Consider the following 20,717-nt stretch of genomic DNA (forward strand, 5'->3'; position numbering starts at 1 on the left):
CCCAGGCTGGAGTGCAGTGCAGTGGCATCATCTCAGCTCACTGCAACCTCTGCTTCCTGGGTTCAAGCAGTTCTTCTGCCTTAGCCTCCTGAGTAGCTGGGATTACAGGTACCCGCCACCACGCCCGGCTGATTTTTTTTGTATTTTGGTAGAGACGAGTTTTCACTATGTTGCCCAGGCTGGTCTCGAACTCCTGAGCTCAGGCAGTACATCCGTCTTGGCCTCCCAAAGTGCTAGGATGATAGGCGTGTGCCACTGTGCCCAACCTTATGTTGCTTTTTAAAAATAATTAAGTCTTTATCTTTTAAGTGTAATAATGTACTAATTGAGCAGACAGTACATAGAGTTTAATTGTACTGTATATTGCTTTTATGTATTTATTTATTTATTTATTTATTTATTTATTTTTTTGAGACAGGGTCTCACTCTGTCACCCAGGCTGGAGTGTAGTGGTGTGATCTCAGTTCACTGTAACCTCTGCCTCCTGGGTTCAAGGGATTCTTGTGCCCCATCCTCCCAAGTAGCTGGGATTACAGGTGCCCACCACCACACCCGGCTAGTTTTTGTATTTTTAGTAGAGACGGGGTTTTGCCATCTTGGCCAGGGTAGTCTTGAACTCCTGACCTCAAGTGATCTGCCTGCCTCGGCCTCCCAAAGTGCTGGGATTACAGGTGTGAGCCACCGTGCCCGGTCTGTCTATTGCTTTTTAAGTTTAACATTACTTCACAAGAATTTTGGCATTTTATTAACAGAGTCTATAAGCATTCCTGATTTTTTTTGTCATTTACAAAGTGTTCATTGTAGATAAAAGTTTAAACTACACATAAGCAAGCAGAAAAAAGTTATCTGCCATAATGTTTATATCCTTCCAAGTTGAAAAATTCGTTAAAACATAGGTCATGTTTTAGAACTCTTTTTTTAATTCTTAATCATCCCTTGCTACCTCAAATGTGAATCTCTGAACTACATACAGCTAGGAACATGACTACTTTTGTTGAGTCTTTAAACATGGGAACAATAGTGACTGATTAAATTAGTTTAGTCTTATTTTAAGCATTAAAGGGTTATAGGAGACCCTTTGTTGTTGGGAAAAGAATGTGTATAGAATTTGGGATCTAATTCTGGTTCCACTACTTTCTTCCCTAACTGTGTGTTTTTGGATGAGGTACTCTCCAAACTTCAGTTTTCTTACTCATTCAGCAAACATTATGAACCTGCTAGGTTTGGGTGCCAAGCTATGTATTGGGATATGTAGATGACAGAGATAATCAAATACATTTAAAATTACTTTTCAAAGCCTTTAGATCTAATCTACTTTTATATAGTGTAAAACAGTGCTGTTTGAAGCAGCCAGTTTGTGAACTTCTTTTTTTTTTTTTTTTTTTCTTTTGAGATGGAGTCTCGTGCCCAGGCTGGAGTGCAGTGGCCGGATCTCAGCTCACTGCAAGCTCCACCTCCTGGGTTTACGCCATTCTCCTGCCTCAGCCACCCGAGTAGCTGGGACTACAGGCGCCTGCCAAATCGCCCGGCTAGTTTTTTGTATTTTTTAGTAGAGACGGGGTTTCACCGTGTTAGCCAGGATGGTCTCGATCTCCTGACCTCATGATCCGCCCGTCTCGGCCTCCCAAAGTGCTGGGATTACAGGCTTGAGCCACCGCGCCCGGCCAGTTTGTGAACTTCTATGTTATTGGTCTGTGATGAAGTAAATTAGCACCACAATGCACTGTCCTGCTTTCTTCTTTGTGAAAGTGTCTTATTGTGAGAAGAAAGATTGAGAGCTGAACTAAATGGTGTATTTAGTGATGTGGTTGGTTTTACCTCCTCCTAGACCAGAAACACCCTTGCAGATCAGTGCTGGTCCATAGAGTATACTCTAAGTAGTTTTTTTTTTTTTTTTTTGAGACAGCGTCTTGCTCTGTCGCCCAGGATGGAGTGCAGCGGTGCCGTCTCGGCTCACTGCAAGCTCTCCCTCCCTGGATCATGCCATTCTTCTGTCTCAGCCTCCCAAGTAGCTGGGACTACAGGCGTGTGCCACCACACCCAGCTAATTTTTTTGTATTTTTAGTAGAGACAGGGTTTCACCATGTTACCCACAATGGTCTCGATCTCCTGACCTCATGATCCGCCCGCCTCGGCCTCCCAAAGTGCTGGGATTACAGACGTGAGCCACCGTGCCCGGCCTACTCTTAAGTAGCTTTTAGAATAAAGTAACCCAAGAACTACCATCAGTAGTTAAATAGAAGCCATAGCTTCTAGTTTTTTCTCCCCTTTTTTGCTATTATGATTTTCTTGAATTTTGCTGCTTGTTTCCTTCAAAGTCTCTTTATTACAGTTTTGCCATTTTGCCTAATTGAAATGTCTAGGTATGGAAGAGTTAATTATGTTCTGGCTCGAAGAATAGAACTTTTAGAAGAAGTCAAACGATTGCAAAAGAGTCTAGGGGTTCCAGGAGATGCCTCATATACCTGTGAAACTGCAGGCTATTTCTTCTTATACCAGGTAAGATATTAAGGTTTTTTGAATCATACTTCATCATAATGTGAACCCCAATTGGAAGCTGGAATGAGTTCTTGTGATCCTTCATGAAAGCTTATTTTTTTGAGTAGATTAGAATATATGGTATTGCAAAAGCTATATTTATGAATGTTAAGTGTATTTTGTATTATCTTCAATTTTCTTTGCTAAATAACTTTGCTTGATGACTCATTCTGTGAAAGACCAGTGTTGCTAATTTTTACATTTTTTTCTTTCTGTTGACAAAGTTCTGGTTACTCTTTTTTCTTTTTTTACTGTAGAAATACAACTAAATAAATATTCCAGCTACCCAGTGGCAACAAAGTATAGTTAACTTTTATTGTATACATTAATCAACTAATGAAGGAAAACTTATTCTTCTTTCAAATTTCCAGAAATAAATTATATATTACAACTAATTGCACAGTGGGTCTTGAAGTTAAAGGCTTCTGACTTCAATAGAAAGGTGTATTTTTACTTTTGTTAGGGTTAATTTTGGAAGTATGCAAACCAATGAGAAATAGCCAAATAAAGTGAATAAAACTAAACTTTAATAGTTAGTTGGATTACTAATAATTTTAAATGGACTAGGACATAATTGGATAATGAAGATTTTTGTATAACTATTTGTTCTCTTTGTTCTAATGCCAATGATATATTTTAGATATAAATTATAATATTGTAAGCTTATTGTAAGTGGATATCACAAAGCAGTTAAGTCCATTCAAAATGAGTAACTTTCATTGTTTCTCGTGAAGCAGGGAAAATACATAATATAGTCTTCATTTTAGATTCAAGACTGTTTAGGATTTGCATAAAGGAGTAAAGATCATGCTTAAATTCTTTTTTGACACAGAAAATTACTTGGCTTTCAGTGAAAACAATGTTTAAAAGTGGGGAAAATAACCTATAAATTATGAAGATTTATGTAATAAATTTGGGAAAAATGAACTTGAGGCTTCACAGTGTAAATAGGCAATTTTCAACATTTAAGAATCATATCGGGAAAGTTAAATTCCCTAGCCCTTGTTCCTATAGCTTCTCATTCAATAGAGGTAGAATCCAGGAATCTACATTTTTATTTAGCTCCTCAGATATTTTGCCTAAGGACTACACTTTTGTGAAATACTGAGATTATAACAGAAAAACCTGGGAGAGTTACAGAAATTGAGGTTAAATAGTAAATGGCTGTTAGAGGCATAGCTAACATTATACAAAGTAATTGAACTATAATCACAAAAGTCATAAGCTTTCAAATATACACTCAGCTTAACCACATGTTCTTTATAAATGTTCTAAAAATCTGGGAGAAGGGTTGACAGGTGCCAAATTGATTAAAAAGCTGCTAAAACTGAACTTACCATATATGGAGAGAAACAGAGATGAAAAAAATGTGAAATTTCTTTGCCCAGAGAGCTTTCATTCCTTTATATTTCTTTTAAGCATTAGTAATAAACTAGCTCGAGTTACGTGGAGAATCTGAACTGTCTGAGTTAGAGTTCCATAAGATGACGTTGAGGCTCTTTCCAGTTTGTAGAAATTTGTTATTAAATAGCCTTTTTTTCTCCAAAGACAAGGTTACTTTTATAACAGAAGAGCAATCTGTCAGTTACAGGAATGAAGAATACTTACATTGGATCAAAGATTGAATTTCTTTTTTTTCTTTTTCACATAGCAGATCTTGTTTTTATAAGGTTTATTTATTTTATGCTTTAAAACATCGTAATTAGGTGGCAGTTAACCTCAGGTCCCTTTTTCTACAGGTAATGTCTCGTTGGGAAGAGTATATCAGCAAAGTGAAAAATAAAGGTAGTACGTTGCCAGATGTTACAGAAGTCTCCACTTTCTTCCCTTTCCATGAATACTTTGCAAATGCTCCTCAACCCATTTTTAAAGGAAGATCTTATGAAGAAGACATGGAAATTGCTGAAGGATGTTTCAGGCATATTAAGAAAATCTTTACTCAGCTTGAGGTAAGGATTCTCAAGTTCTTTGAACTATAATGGTTTTTAATTTACTTTTTTTTTTTTTTAAGTGTGAAAAATTTAAAAAATTTTTTTTTTTTTTTTTTTTTTTTTTTGAGACGGAATCTTGCCCTGTTGCCCAGGCTGGAGTGCAGTGGCACGAGCTTGACTCACTGCAACCTCCACCTCCCAGGTTCAGGTGATTCTTCTGCCTCAGCCTCCCAAGCAGCTGGGATTACAGGTGTACACCACCTTGCCCAGCTAATTTTTGTGTTTTTAGTAGAGACAGGGTTTCACCATGTTGGCCAGGCTGGTCTTGAACTCCTGACCTCAAGTTATCTGCTTGCCTCTGCCTCCCAAAGTGCTGGGATTACAGGTGTGAGCCACCACACCCGGCCTGAAATATTCAAATCTTAGAAATTAGATTGTTAATTTTAAGTAAGATATAAATTGGATCTTCATTCTGGCTTTCTTAGTATTTTTGAGAAAGGAATGCTTCCATCAAGAAATTCAATAATGCTTCTTTGAATTGGAATTTGAGACTGCCATGTGGCCATTCTAAGTCCTGTATGCCTCTTGATCAGTAAAATAGTGGGGTTGCTGTAGTAACCAGGATGATTGATTCTGATTATTAAAGTAAAATGAGTCATAGCTACACAATGGGAACAGAGAATATGTCTGGAACCCAGCACCCCCTGGATATGTCTCCTAGTTTTTGCCACATCACTGCGGAATCATCATTGCAAAAATAGATAGCAAACATCATTGAAAAACTACAGCAGTCCTGTAAAGGGATCCCATTCAGGCTCAGATTCCTCAGCAAGAAAATTTAGCATCAAATTTTCAGGTAGAAAGGTAGAAAAATCAGGGACATTGTTTCTTGTCTTTGTGTCTTTTAGATGTGATTATATACCTGCTTCCTAGAACTGTATCAGGCATGTAGTATACGTTCAGTAAATATTGAAATGTATATGGTTAGATGGATGGATGGTAAGTACAGAATAATAAATGTATTATGGTTAGATAAACACAAAGTGAAAGGATAAAAACATACTCAATTCATAATAATAGCTGCCTTGGGAGGGAGTAGGCAGAAGGTTATACAGGGTACCTCACCTATATTTGTAATATTTTAATTATTTAAAAAACAAAACAGAAATGTTAAAAAAAAGGTTTGAAGGAAGTATTGGTAAGGCTCAGATTTTATGAAACCTGACACTGGGTACTCTGGTTTGACTTGTTTGCCTGTCATATCCATCTACTGTCCATACCCTTTTCTGCTCTGTTGGGGATCCTCTGCCATGGTTGATGTTCTGATTTACCCTTGCAGGTTTAATTTCCCAGCTTCCTATGTCAGCTGACTTCTTGCTTAGTATAGCCAATGAGAGAGTGCCAAGGTATTTCTTCATCAGTTCCCTCTACCTTGGGTTCCACCTCTTTCAAGACTCCAGTTTCTCCTGGAAAAACTTGGGGTTCCAGCTTTTTTGTGTGACTACAGTCCCTGGGCTCTGATAATACCACTTCCTACCTTTATTCTTTCTAGTCTAGAGATCATGGTGACTGCTGCTGTCTGTAATTTCTAAGTTACATTACCTTTATAGTTCCTCTATCACTTGTATAACCAGTTTCTTGCTAAAATTTCCTTTGATATGAGTACTTGAAATCATTTCTATTTTCCTGGAGGGACGTTGAGTGATACAGGTACAAGGATCATTGAATTTTATTCAGTATTCTTGTTTATGTTGTACATATTTTACCTTACATACAAAAAAGTTTGAATTATAACTTTTATTTCAGCTACTATTTGAACTCAGTTAGTACCCAAATCATAATGAACAGAATTATAATTCATTAGGCTTAGTTTATAATATATGTATGTTAATTTCTCAGGAATTAAGTCTGGATTGTATAGTTATGTGCAAAACTCCATTTTCCTAAAATTATCTTTCATTGCTCCTCATTTCCATAGGAATTCAGAGCCTCTGAATTGCTTCGAAGTGGACTGGACAGATCTAAATACCTTTTAGTGAAAGAAGCCAAAATTATTGCTATGACCTGTACTCATGCTGCCTTAAAACGACATGACTTGGTCAAGTTAGGTTTCAAGGTAAAGACTTACTTTTTTTTTTTGTTAAAAGATTATCAGAGATTGGCTCACTTCTTATTGAAGTTCATATTTATAATTACCTTAAAATGTTTCTTTTACAAGTGGATGATAATATCCCATGTTTACATGATTAGTGAACTCTGAATCTAATTTTTCTAAATCTAGTTATTAGTAATTTGTCCAGTAGGTAACATTATAATGATATGGTTGTCTGACCAAATTCTCATACTTGTTAAGGTTTTATTTTTACTGAGTATCACTTATTTAAAAATCTCCAAATAAAGCTTATGAAAAAACCTAAAATTCACCTAATTACAAAAATAGTAACAATAAAAATATCTCCAAACAGAAATAAAAGCTATAAAAAGAACATTTCAAAATGGTTTTCAGGCAGGTGTGGTGGCTCACACCTGTAATCCCAGCACTTTGGGAGGCCAAGGTAGGCAGATCACTTGAGGTCAGGAGTTTGAGACCAGCCTGGCCAGAATGGTGAAACCCTGTCTCTATTAAAAATACAAAAATTTAGCCAAGCATGGTGGTATGTGCCTGTAATCCTCAGGAGGCTGAGGCAAGAGAATCGCTTGAACCCAGGAGGCAGAAGTTGCAGTGAGCCAAGATTACGCCCCTGCACTCCAGCCTGGATAACAGAATGAGAATCCATCTCAAAACAAAAACAAACAAACAAAAACCAAAGTGGTTTTCATCTACTAAACATCTGTATGCTTAGATTATTCACATATTAAACATACAACCATTCCAGTTATTTGTGTACTTAGCAAATGAAAAGCCTTTCATATGAAGATATGGAATACTCTTATTTAGACTGCAAAATAAGATATTAATGAAAAACAGGAGGAGGACATGATAGCCCATTAATCTGTGACTCATTTGAAGTAGAATGTAATGATTGAGCAGTAAATTTGAATTTGCAAATTTTTTGACTTTGCTAGTGATACTGATCAGAACTTAGATTTTAATACAGTCATTTAACTTTCCTGCAACTGGTTTATCTGTTGTTTAAAACAGAGTTCTGTATATGGGCTTGAATTAAAAATTAGTAATTCATTTGCTGATTAAAGTAACTGACAATTTTAAAATGTTGTGAGCTCACTGAAAGATAAATAAATTCAAGGTGATGAAATTGTTATCTTGGATGCAAGGTTCCTCAGCTGCAAGGTGGGATAAATACAACAATTTATTAAAAGGTAGTGTGAACATACCCTAGTGATGTGAACTTACCTTTCTGCAAATTATTAGTGAGAATTTTTAACCTAAATATTTTGTTCTTGGAGCTGATATATAACATATACTTTGATATTAAATCATAGCTTAATAACAAGGGAAAATAATGCAACCATAGTTAACATTTTTTTGCTTTCATGGAGCTTTTGCATGTGTTCTAAAAAAGTACTACTTATCAAATTTTCAGTAGTCATTTTCTACATTGAAATCATGCTACATGTCAAAGGATAGTTAGCATGAGTGCTAATATGTTTTCTATAGTTTTGATTTCAAAGTTTTATTTTTATCACACTTAAGAGTTTTAAAAACCTTGTAGGTCTACTTAACAAAAAGAGGCAGTCCCCCACTCCGCTCATCCATCTCATTTATCCATTTCTTCAACTCTGTATTTTATCCTTTTCATCTATATCAGTCAAGAATGGTAAATTTCCATTTTAGGCATTGTCTTTGGATTCTGTGCTGACCCAAAGGACAAACAGATGCACATTCATGCACGTGTTCATGTACCTTTCCTTCCTTAATGCTTCCAATATAGTTATGTCATAACTTTGGTTTGCTCACTTTTGGGTGTTTACATCATTATTAACACATGAACACTTTCACATCCAAGCAGGGGAATATACCATGATTAGTTTTCCTTTCATGCACATTTTTTTTTCTTTCTGGAATTAATGATTTTTGTCTTTTTTGTTTGTTTAGTTTTCTGTTTTTACCACCAATTCAACCCAAAACTGTGTTTAGTTTTTAAATATTTTCTTAGTACATTTAGACACACGACATACATGTTTTTGGAGATCTCTCTCCTAGATACTCCTGACCTATTACAGTTCACATTGCATCCATTCTAAGCCTTTGCCTTTCTCATATGTCAGATTCTGTTTTGGGCATTCTGTGTCTTTCTCTTCTGTCTTTTAGTAGAATACATCCTCCAGTATCTTTCATGTGAAAGGATACATAGGAGGCCATATTTTTAAGACTTTCCATGTCCAAAAACTGTTTTAAATCTACTCTCACATTTGAATATTATGGCTAGGTATAGATTTCTAGATTGGAAATACTTTTCCTTCAGAATTTTGAAGAATTGTTCCATTTTCTCTGTCTTCCAGTGTAGCTATTCAGAAGCCCAAAGCCATGATTTTAAATGTATTTTGTTTCACATTTTTGTTCTGTCAGGAAGCCCTACAATCTTTTCTTTGTCCCTAGAGTTCTGAAATTTCAGTGGTATGTCTTAGGGATACAAAGGGAGAAGGAGGACTCTTACTTTCCTGGATCCCTGGGTTGTGGGAGATGGATGGAGAAAGAGAGCCAGACTTCTCCACATTCTGTTATGTACACAGACTTTTGACCTAATTCCCACTTTCTGTATGGTGCTCATATCTGATCCCACACTCTTAACTCTGCCTGCTTTCTCCAAGTTCCAAGATCCTCTCCAGACACTCAATCTGTCATCTATTGGGGGTGAGAGAGGAGGGACATTCATTTGGTTCCTTGAAGTGGGGAAGTCTAATTGCCTCTTTAAACCATTCCTATTGTTACCAAGCAAAAGGGGCTTGCTGATCGGTGCACTAGAAGCCAATACTCTTAACACCAGGTTTTTGAGGGGAAAAAAAGCTTCTTATTGCAAGTTGACTCATGAGAAGAACATAGTGAAGCTCAAATCTATGTCCCCATGCTGACTTGAAGGCAGTAATTTTATTAGAAAAGGTATATAGGGTGGATTCTGGGATTAGTAAGTGATTGGTGGAAGGAAGGGGGTCTGGAAAGTCTTCAAGCATGCACAGTTCTCTCTTCGTGCTACCTCTTGGATTGCCTGTGTAGGTTCTGGAGGAGTTAATATGAAACATGGTAGCAATTTGGGTTGTGATGTAAGCAAGCTCATTCTGTGCTAACTCTAGTTGGCTATATTGGTTCCAGCCAGTTTCAGCCAGTTTTACTATCTTAGAAGCATAGGAAGTTTCAGCTTTGCAGCAAGGTGTTTCTTTTCTTATCCCCTAAACTCAGGAATTTCTCTTAGTTGCTGGTTTCTTTAACTCTTTGGGATACAATGTCACTATATGATGTGAAGTGTTGTTTTAGGGGGTTTCCAGAGATAGTGGTAATCATTATGTGTTCAGTTCATCACCTTGTAACAGAAGTCTGTCACTTGTTTCAATTTGTATTTTGTTGAAGCCTTTTTTCTTTTTCTTTTTTTTTTTTTTGAGAGGGAGCCTTGCTCTGTTGACCAGGCTAGAGTGCAATGGCTCACTGCAAGCTCCACCTCCCGAATTCAAGCGATTCTTCTGCCTCAGCCTCCCAAGTAGCTGGAATTACAGGCGTCCGCCACCAGGCCAATTTTTGTATTTTTAGTAGAGACAGGATTTCGCCATGTTGGCCAGGCTGATTTCGAACTCCTGACCTCAAGTGATCCACCTGCCTCAGCCTCCCAAAATGCTGGGATTACAGGCGTGAGCCACCATGCCCAGCCCCAATTTTTTACAAACACGAAGTTAAATATTAGTTCTAATTTGCTTGTCTGTTTTCAGGGATTGTTGATTCAATGTTGATCATCTTAAACCCATTTTGAGTTCTAGAAATTGTAGAAGGAAATTTATCAGAATGATAACAAAAACAAACAATGATAGTAAGCATCATTTGTTGAGCGTAAGCTATGTACCAAGTTCTGTGTTTACAGTGCATGAAGTTCTATGCTTACAATGATTTATTTCTCTTCTTCACAACTAGATATTTATATGAGCTCTCTCCTTTTATTTTTTTTGAGACAGAGTCTCATTCTTTTGCCCAGGCTGGAGCGCAGTGGCGTGATCTCGGCTCACTGCAACCTCTGCCTCTTGTGTTCGAGCACTTCTAGTGCCTCAGCCTCCCAAGTAGCTGGGATTACAGGCATGTGCCACCACGCTCAGCCAACTTACTGTATTTTCAGTAGATACGGGGTTTCACCATGTTGACCAGGCTGGTCTCGAACTTCTGAGCTCAAGGGATCCACTTGCCTTGGCCTCCCAGAGTTCTGGGATTACAACTGTGAGCCACCACACCCAACCAAGATACCTCCATTTTATGGTTGAGAAAGGGTGACTCAAGAGAGATATTACCTTAGAGTCACAGGTAATCAGTTACAGAGCTAGTATTAAAAGGTGGTTTTCTAAGAATTTAAAGTCTATTGTGCCCTTACTCTTACACCACCCTGACCCTATCCTAGCAGCTATAATCCACTAAAGAACCATAGAACTGTGGTAACGGTGGCTGTAGAATTTAGGAATCCTTTGAAAGGTCACAAAGACCAGCTCCTAGCCTGGTCCCTGGCCTGGAGCATCAGGTGCCAACCCAACATGTAATATGTTAGTGGAGATTAGTAAGAGTTGAATGAATGATCTGACTAATAAATACATGGAACAAGTAACTAAAGTGGTGATAATTTTGCTTTGGAATTAAAATCTCCCTTTTAAAAAGCAAAATCTATAACTATTTTTTATAAGTAAAATTGCATTATATTTTCAGAATTGATTTTCAGAAAGCAGTCTTTTTAAGCTATCTCCTTTTGAGTTGCCCCCACTCTATTTTGCATATTATACCTGTTATCCTGAGAATCTATACAGGGACTTCTTAGAAAATGTGGGTGTTTGAATTCCTCCTTCTGTTGAGCTCCCACAAAAATGACCTAATCATTTTAAGAGGGAAATCTGGCACTATTATAGAGCTAGAGAAGAGACCATCCACATGCCTACACCTTCAAGTAGTTTCAATAGCAGTCCAGAATTGAACCGTAACTTTAAAACAGGAGAATTAAACATTCAGAGTAAATATGCTCTCCCCGTCTCCCACCTCTCTGGAAAATAAAATAATGGGAGCAATCTTTAAAAACAAAGCAACAGAACTCTAATGTATACTTAGATTCAAGAAGAAGGTATTGTACTAAAACAAGAAGATGTCATACTAAGTAGTGATCAGAATTAGAAGTGAAGAGGAAAGATGACACATGTTGAGAATAGATCTAAATGAGAATTGGACAGATAGAAGAGTAGTAATTGTCAAAGAAAGAATGAAATTTTCTCATGTTTGAGAAAGACTTGAGTTTTCATTCTTTTACAGATGTGTAATACCTAACGTTACTGGGAACTGGGCTAGGGAAAAGCTACAGACATTAAACAAGTAAATATACAGATAGAATTACGAATGTGAAGATCTGAAAGACAAAAGAACATTACTTTGGTACTTCGAGATCAGTTTTAGATTGGGAGGTCAGAGAAGGCCTAGATAAAGTGGCTTTTGAGCTGATATTTTAAGGATGAGAAAGAACCAACTAGACTAAAAGTGAAGAGAATAGCATGTGCAAAGGGCCTGAGGCAGGAAAGGTTTTGCCATTTCAGACAAACTGAAATAGGCTGTTGTGGTTGAAGCTTAGTGAGTAAGGAGAAAGATAAAGTACAAAAGGAAGTCAGGGACTAGATTGAATATCAGTTCTTGGTAAATACATCCTTGCTGGCAATGTTAAGAGATTTTTTTCCCCTAAAACAGTAGTGTGAAGGATTTGAAATAAGGTGTTGCGAAAGTGCCTTGGAGGAGTCAAGACAGGAAGAGGAGGAACTAGTAAGGAGTTTGCTATCCATAGTCATAGTGGTAGTTTGGATTTTTAGAGTGGTAGTGCTGGTGGAAATAAAGAAAAATGAATAGACTCAAGAGTTTCGAAGGTAAAATTGACATGCTATGGTGATGGATTAAATGCCCAAGGGTTGGACTGAAGTGGATTGTTGTGATGGGTAGGATTCATATAGGAAAAAAATTATCCCAAAATACTCCCTAGAGTAAGAGTACCAAAGGGAACGACCTCATATATAATTATAAATTGATTCTTTCTGATGTAAAGTAAATAACTTAATTGAAAAGAACCAAATTGGCATTGCAATTCAAGAAATGATATACAAGATCTCTTCAATGTAAACTTGTGTATTTAGGGGGCTTTCCTGAAGTCAAATACTTGAATTGGAAATGCAGAGGCATAGTGATAAATAAGACCATGAAGTTTCTGTTTGAATAACGTGTATGTTGTTATTTTTATCTGTCTGAATAATTTGTATGTTGTTGTTTTTACCTGAAATTATTTGGGGGTTTCTGGATGATTATGTTTATTATGGTAGTTGTTTGGCTTTTAAGCTGTCTTTATGACAAGCTTTCTTCTTTCTCAGTATGACAACATTTTGATGGAAGAGGCTGCTCAGATTCTGGAGATAGAAACTTTTATCCCTCTTCTTCTGCAGGTAAGAAATATAAGATCTGAGGCAAAGAAAATAGAGTTCTAAGAATGCTGAGGACAGCATCAGAAAGCTGTACAGTTTGGGTGTGCTAATTGCCATAGTTCTGTATTTTCCTTAACTTCATTATGTTTGGTATTCTATTTTAAGCCTGTAAACTTTCTTGAATCTATTCACTCTCTATTTAGTAGTTGTTTTGCTTCCATAAGTACTATTTAAAAATTCATAGTTTATTTCTGTAATTTTAAAAAGATTTAGTAATTTTAATCAAGAAAATTACATTGTTGTGCAGTTTAGTGGGAAGATGAGCTGTTTCTTCATTTCTTTTGTTATAATTGTTTGTAGAATTATTTTTTCATATTCACTGAATGCATTGTTTTTCTTTATGCCTAAGTTTTTGAGCTAAATTGTGCTATTTAAGAATGTTTTTTACTGTACAATATTCTTTACTATTGAAGCATTAAAAACAAAATGTGGAATTCCCAACTTAAGAATAGAGACCACTCTAATATGCAGATAAATTGAGTTCCAAAAGTTGTTTTATAAGTGAAGCCACTTGGAAGTTGGAATGTATTCTATCAGGATATGTTTCAAGGAACTAGGAGACACATAGAGTAGGAAATTGAAGTAGTAGTGTAGATAATTAAAGAAAGTAGTTTTTACTGCTTTGGTGGGTTCAGAATTGGTCCTCAGCTAATTGTGAAACATGTTTATTTCACATCTTTCCATTTCTCTTCTTGGGCTTCTGTTTCCTTCTGTGTACTCGTTACCTAATGCTGACCTAATCCTTCCAGACCTCTTTGGATTACCCTGCCTATTAAAGTAGGGTAATTCCATGCTTGCCTTCTAAATACGTCCATTCTCCCTCACCCACTGTCACCCAAGGCAATAATGTCCATAATTAGTTCACAAATTGTTCTATAAATTTCCCAGACTCCTCCTTGTGGAGCTGGTAAAGATTGGTAATTTTGTAAGATAAGGAAGTCGTTTGATGAATAGTGAGTCCCTTGGGTAATAAATTGGAGACTAGAGGATAATAGAGTATTTTGCCATTTCCTTACTTTTCATTTCTAGAATCCTCAGGATGGATTTAGCCGACTAAAACGATGGATTATGATTGGCGATCATCACCAGTTACCTCCAGTTATTAAGAACATGGCCTTTCAAAAGTACTCAAACATGGAGCAGTCTCTCTTCACTCGCTTTGTTCGCGTTGGAGTTCCAACTGTGGACCTTGATGCTCAAGGACGAGCCAGAGCAAGGTGAAGGAGACAGGAAAAAAAAATCATTCCCATTTAAGGACATTTGTTCCATGATCCAAGTATTTGTGAAAAGCTTTTATGTAGACTGTTAGCATTCCTGGCTATCCAGGAACTTGGCTACCTGTAAATCCAAAAGCACTTTTGTCGACTACTGCAAGATATATGAATGGACCAAATAATTTATTTCCTTCATTTCATTCATTAAGATTAATTTAAGTAACGTATAATCTAAGGGCTTCTTTTCATTGTCCCTTCTCCTTTCTTCATGCCCCAAAAGATATACAGTTAATATAATTTTGAAATCTTAAAAAAAAAAAAAGAGAACAAGAGAACACACCAATTCTTACTTCATAAAGGATGCAGGCCCCATCTCATAGTTACCTCCAGATGTCCTCAATTTTTAGTCTGCCTTGACTTTTTAATTTAAGGGATAAAGATAGCATTGATCTCAGAGAGTGTGATAGAACCCTCAGTTTTGTAGTACCTTCAGTCTTCTGACCCTTGTTTACGTGAAGTAGGGAAGCTGAGGTTGAAAGAGCATTATTGTTTAAAAGATGAGCAAAAATGGCTAACATGAAAATTTGAAAGAAGCACAGAAACAGAGAAACCTCCTTATGTGTATTGAAAGGGATTTTACACTGCTAATATTTTCTGTTTGTGGGGGGATTTGTCTTTGGAAAGCTTGTGCAACCTCTACAACTGGCGATACAAGAATCTAGGAAACTTACCCCATGTGCAGCTTTTGCCAGAGTTTAGTACAGCAAATGCTGGCTTACTGTATGACTTCCAGCTCATTAATGTTGAAGATTTTCAAGGAGTAGGAGAATCTGAACCTAATCCTTACTTCTATCAGGTAAGAAAAAATGGGAAGCTTTTAAGTTTATTTTGCATTTGCTGGCTGACGTATGCCTAAATCAGTGATACTTAACCATTTGGCCATTGAGAAAAGGAAAGTTGGAACCCCACCTTACACACAACATACGAAAAATCAATTTCAGATTGACTAAAAATACATGCACTAAGAAAACTGTAAACAAACTAGAAACTACTAGAAGAAAATATTGGTGAATATAGTGTTACCGTGAGGAAGGTCTTCCTAAGCTTATTACAGAAGCAGAAATCATAAAGAAAAATACTAATTGGAGAAAAAATTTATTTTCAATATTTAAAATTTATTTCCATATTTAACGAACAATAAGTTGAATTCTGAATATATTTATAGAACTCAAATTACTTAAAAAATCAAGACTAATAGAAAATATGAGTATGCAATTCATATTTTATAACAAGTATGAATCACTGAATCACATTTTCACCTCTTTAACAATGCTAAGGGTGGGGTAGGTTTGGGGAAACTTTATTCTCATACAGTGCTAGTAGGAAAATAATTTGGTGGACAGATTGTTAACATACATTAAAAGCAGTGTTCTCACTTCTAGGAATTTATCCTCAAAAATAATTGGGCAAGTTTCCAAAGACTTGTATGCTTAATGCTCATCACTGCAAATTATTTTGGAAATGAGAAACAACCTAAATACCTGTCAGTAGGGATTAATTGCATTATTACATTCCATATAAAAGAAATACTAGATAGCCACTAAGAATTATAACATTGTGTTTACTAACAGGAAGAATGTTTATGCTATATTGAGTGGAAAAAAATTGCAAAGTGTATCTATAGTCATCTCATTTTAAAAAGGAGCAGCAATATGTATATATATAGAAATATATGCAGATAATCTATACAAAATGACCTGGCAGCATGTACATCAAAATATAGTCTTTGGTTGATAGCATTTGGGGTTATTTTAAATTTTTCTTTTTTCTCTCTCTCTTTACAGCAAAATATCCAATATAGGTTGTTATATATAAATTAGAGATCTTGAGTTATTCATGAAAAAGCATCATAGATCATCAGCTTAAATGTGTATGCATAGATGCAACTCATGCAGATCTTATTTTCCCTCCAAATATTTGGTTAGATTAAGTCAAGTTACTCTATTTGTGTACTTACTGCCTGAGAACAGGTGTGACCTTTAAATGATAACTTTAAAAATACTAGAACCTAATTCAAATCAGTGATGTTTCCTAATAGCCACCTTAGAAATTAATTAAGTATTCTGTCAGTAATCAACTGATGTTTTCATTACATTAATAGTTTTTGAAATTTCTCCTTTGAGTCAGTTTCATTGCTTGAGTCATACCGTGCTATGGATTGAAGCATTTTTATGCAGATTGGTTACCTGTTTTTCTTATTCATTAAGCCTAACTCTAGATGAGTTTTTAGCGATTCAAGAAATAAATATATTTTCAGATGATGATTTGCCACTATTAAATATATTTCTGAAGAGTTGAAAACACTATGCCCCAAAATAAGAATATTATGCATTTAAGTGATAACATTCGAAGAATTAGTGTCTGAGAGGGAAAGACTAGGTGGATAAATGAATAAAAGTCACTAATTGGAAGGGGACTTGACTCATTTGGAGCGAGTTCTAAAATGTTTGGTCACAATACAGTTCATGTTGTTTTATTGTTAATGCTTCATGTCTAACCTTTGGGCAAAGTACCAAATTGGGAAATGTTAAAGAACAAGAAAACTTAAATGCTTGTAACTCAAGCTGTGTGTCACAAAGAACCAGAATATAAATGATATTTCTAGAAGTCTTACAGTAATCTGTTTCCTTTGCATGAAATCCAGCTTCCTTTTTTTTTTTTTTAAATATTGTGTTTATATTCTTATTTTACTTTCTTCTTTCATGCAGTACTTTGGATTTAGTCTCTACTAAACTGGATCAAACAGCTTTGTGTGTGATTCCTCACCTTTAGGTTGACTAAGCCTTAGTTTTAAGCTCCTTACTAGTCTGTAATTTAACAGTAAACCGACTGACCAATTTGAGGTCACATCCTCATCCCAACCATCATGCAGAGAACAGAAACAAAGCATACAAAAAACATTAAGAAATATGAGGAAGAAGGAAAAATATTGTGTAAAAATTGAGTCAACTATAATACTGCTAGGTGTATATGCTGTTAAACTGGGTATTGTATTGGCTTCCTTTTTTTTTTTTTTTTGAGACGGAGTCTCGCTCTGTCGCCCAAGCTGGAGTGCAGTGGCGCGATCTAGGCTCACTGCAAGCCCTGCGTCCTGGGTTCACGCCATTCTCCTGCCTCAGCGTCCCGTGGAGCTGGGACTACAGGCGCCGGCCACCGCACCCAGCTAATTTTTTGTATTTTTAGTAGAGACGGGGTTTCACCGTGTTAGCCAGGATGGTCTCGATCTCCTGACCTCGTGATCCGCCCGCCTCGGCCTCCCAAAGTGCTGGCATTACAGGCGTGAGCTGCTGCGCCCGGCCCTGTATTGGCTTCTTAGTTACTTTGTTCCTTTATAGTTTTGTGTCTGTGTGTAACTACAGTTGTGGTACACTGTATAGAATTTTTTTTTTTTTTTTTTTGAGATGAGATCTCACTTTGTCACCAGGCTGGATTGCAGAGGCGCAATTGCAGCTGGCCGCAACCTCTGCCTCCTGGACTCAAGCGATCCCCCCACCTCAGTCTCCAGAGTAGCTGAGACTATAAGCATGTACCACCACACCTAGCTAATAATTATGTTTTAGCAGAGACAGGGTTTCTCCATGTTGTCCAGACTGGTCTCAAACTCCTGGACTCAAGTGATCTGTCTGCCTTGGCCTCCCAAAGTGCTGGGATTACAGATGTGAGCTACCATGCCTGGCCAGAATATTATTAATCTATATTGTGATTGTTGTGGTCTTAGAAATATTAAGCCTTTAAGTTGGTAAGTTTTATTTTAGGATTGTTCCATGTATTGCAAATTAGAAGTTTTTATTTATCAGTGTTAATGTAGCATAAGATTATCCCTCAGTTTTATGAAAGATGTTCACTTATCCAAGTTACTAAGTCTTCACTTCTTGCAGTGTGCAAAGTGAACAAATTGTGCTTATCTACATCAGACATTTTCTCTATAAAATTGAAACAAAAGCAAATAAATGCACAATCTGATTGTGTTTGCATTACAGAATCTTGGAGAGGCAGAATACGTAGTAGCACTTTTTATGTACATGTGTTTACTTGGTTATCCTGCTGACAAAATCAGTATTCTAACAACGTATAATGGCCAAAAGCATCTTATTCGCGACATCATCAATAGACGATGTGGAAACAATCCATTGATTGGAAGACCAAACAAGGTACTTTTATAATTATAATAAGTTCTCTTATTCATCATTTTGGCAAGATGGAAAGGTTTATATTGTTCTGCTTTGTCTCTTTGCTATCTTTTTTTAAGATAGATGAGAAAATGAAATAATGGTAACTATAAATAATTCTCTGACAACCCTATCTGACAGTCTTGCTGGTTTGCTGTGACTTTCTATCTCAACTACTGCATAAAAGATATTTATTGATGGTAACAGAAATAAATGTTTCTGAAACTTTTTGTTCATAAAATGATATATAACAAAATTACATTATAATTTGTGTACTGTAACGAGGAGTATGTTTGTTTTGCTTTGCAGAGATATAATTTAGACTGCTTTTTATTGTGTATAAGGGGAGGTTGTCTTGGGAATAAGGGAAGATTGTAAAATGTATTCAGACCTTGGGATTTAAAAAAATGTATTTTTTTAATGTAATGAAAAATACATAATATCAAATAAAATGATGCTTCTTTCATTAATGAAGGGCTGAATACATTAGAAAAAACATAAAGATAATACTAATGATAAAATTAGGACTTTGGTTATGAACATGGATATGTAAAAGCTCACCTTTTTTGGAAATTATGCAAAAATAACAGGAAAATGAGAGAAAGAGGGGACAAACTCTATTTTTATAGACTATCTGGACAGTAGTAGAAGAAAAGAGGGCCTTTTGTTATGAAAATCATCCAGCCTTCAGAAAACAGCCTTGCTCACCCCATCTTAACGTCTCACACGTAGCTAATCCAAGAAACTTATTCAGTGACAAATAGTATAAAGGGAACTAGCACAAGCTCAATTTATAGGAAAAAATGAAGAACAGCAAAACATAGATAGGATACATGCTCCAGAAAACATGTTGGCCTGGAAAAGATGAAATTTTTAAATATACATTTTGCTGTAAATTGGAAAATACTTAATGAAGTAACCATATCTTTGAGGAACAGCTACAAAGCAGAGAAATGTAAGAACTCAGAAAGAGATGAAATGTAAGCTGGAAGAAAATAAAATCAGAGGAATGAAAACAAAGTCAAAGGAATATAGGGAAGAATAGACACTGCAGAATACTTCATAAGGAATAGAGTGAAACTAAGAAACTAATAATTTTGCAAGTTTAGAAATAGAAGGACCTCAATATTTGAGTCCTTTTACAGAAAATCTGACTCAAATAATAAGGAAAGTTACTGTCTCTCATAACAAGATGGAAATAGGGTGGTTCCAAGGTTGGGTTACAGGGTAGCTCAGTGATGTTATTCTGCCCTGCCAGTGTCAGTATGGGAGCCCATTTCTCCACATGGTCAGAGTGGCAAAAGAATTCCCAGGTATAATAGCCACACATAACAACAAAAGACTTATATCCAGAATATATATGAACTCCTATAAAAGTTATTACTAAATAAGGCAGACCAATACAAAATGGGCAAATGACTTGAACAGACACTTCACATAGGAAGACCTACAGTTAGCCAGTATGTCATGAAAAAGTGCTTACCATCATTAGTTGTCAAGGAAATACAAATTAAAACTACAATGATATACCACTACCTACCCAAAAGAATGTGTAAAATAATGAAGATTGACATTATGACAAGTGTTGGCAAGGATGTACAACAACTGAAACTCTAGAACTGGAACATTGCTGGTGAATGTGTAAAGTGGGATGGCAATTTTGGAAAAGTTTGACAGTTTCTTATAAAGTATGCATTTCTGTACAGCTCAGCAGTTTCACTTCCACATATTTATTCAAGAGTGATGAAAACATGTCCACAAAAATATTTGTACATGAATATTTATTGCAGCTTTATGCAAAATAGCTTCAAACTAGAAACAGACCAAAGTTTCATGAACAGGTGAATGGATAAATTGGTATATTCATTCAGTGAGAGAATATTCAAAAAGGTATGAATTTCTTGTATACACACACATGAATATATCTCAGAAACATGCTGATCGAAAGAAACAGGACACAAAATAATATATCCTTTTAATGCTATTTTTATGTAATTCTGGAACTGGCAAAAAATAATCTGTAGTGACAGAAAGTAAATCAGTGGTTCCCTGGGACTGGTGGATGCAGATTTGACCAAAATGAGGCCTGAAGTGATGGACATTTTTATTGTGGTGGTGGTCACATGGGAAAATGTATTGTCAAAATTCATCCAATT

The 20,717-nt window shown here is 36.1% G+C and overlaps 1 protein-coding gene across 2 annotated transcripts in view; it reads left to right on the forward strand.

Annotated features, from left to right (window-relative positions):
• AQR (aquarius intron-binding spliceosomal factor) overlaps positions 1–20,717 on the forward strand; it is a 136,459-nt gene that overhangs the window by 98,809 nt on the left and 16,933 nt on the right. For both annotated transcript variants that reach the window (XM_026456343.2, XM_026456344.1), the window contains exons 25-31: positions 2,364–2,499; positions 4,278–4,487; positions 6,448–6,585; positions 13,008–13,079; positions 14,148–14,335; positions 15,017–15,188; positions 18,373–18,543. In XM_026456343.2, the coding sequence (XP_026312128.1) occupies positions 2,364–2,499; positions 4,278–4,487; positions 6,448–6,585; positions 13,008–13,079; positions 14,148–14,335; positions 15,017–15,188; positions 18,373–18,543 (1,087 nt within the window). The remainder of the gene's footprint in view (positions 1–2,363; positions 2,500–4,277; positions 4,488–6,447; positions 6,586–13,007; positions 13,080–14,147; positions 14,336–15,016; positions 15,189–18,372; positions 18,544–20,717) is intronic.

The sequence above is a fragment of the Piliocolobus tephrosceles genome, chromosome 6 (genome assembly GCF_002776525.5).
Source record: "Piliocolobus tephrosceles isolate RC106 chromosome 6, ASM277652v3, whole genome shotgun sequence".
Classification (NCBI taxonomy): Eukaryota; Metazoa; Chordata; class Mammalia; order Primates; family Cercopithecidae; genus Piliocolobus; species Piliocolobus tephrosceles.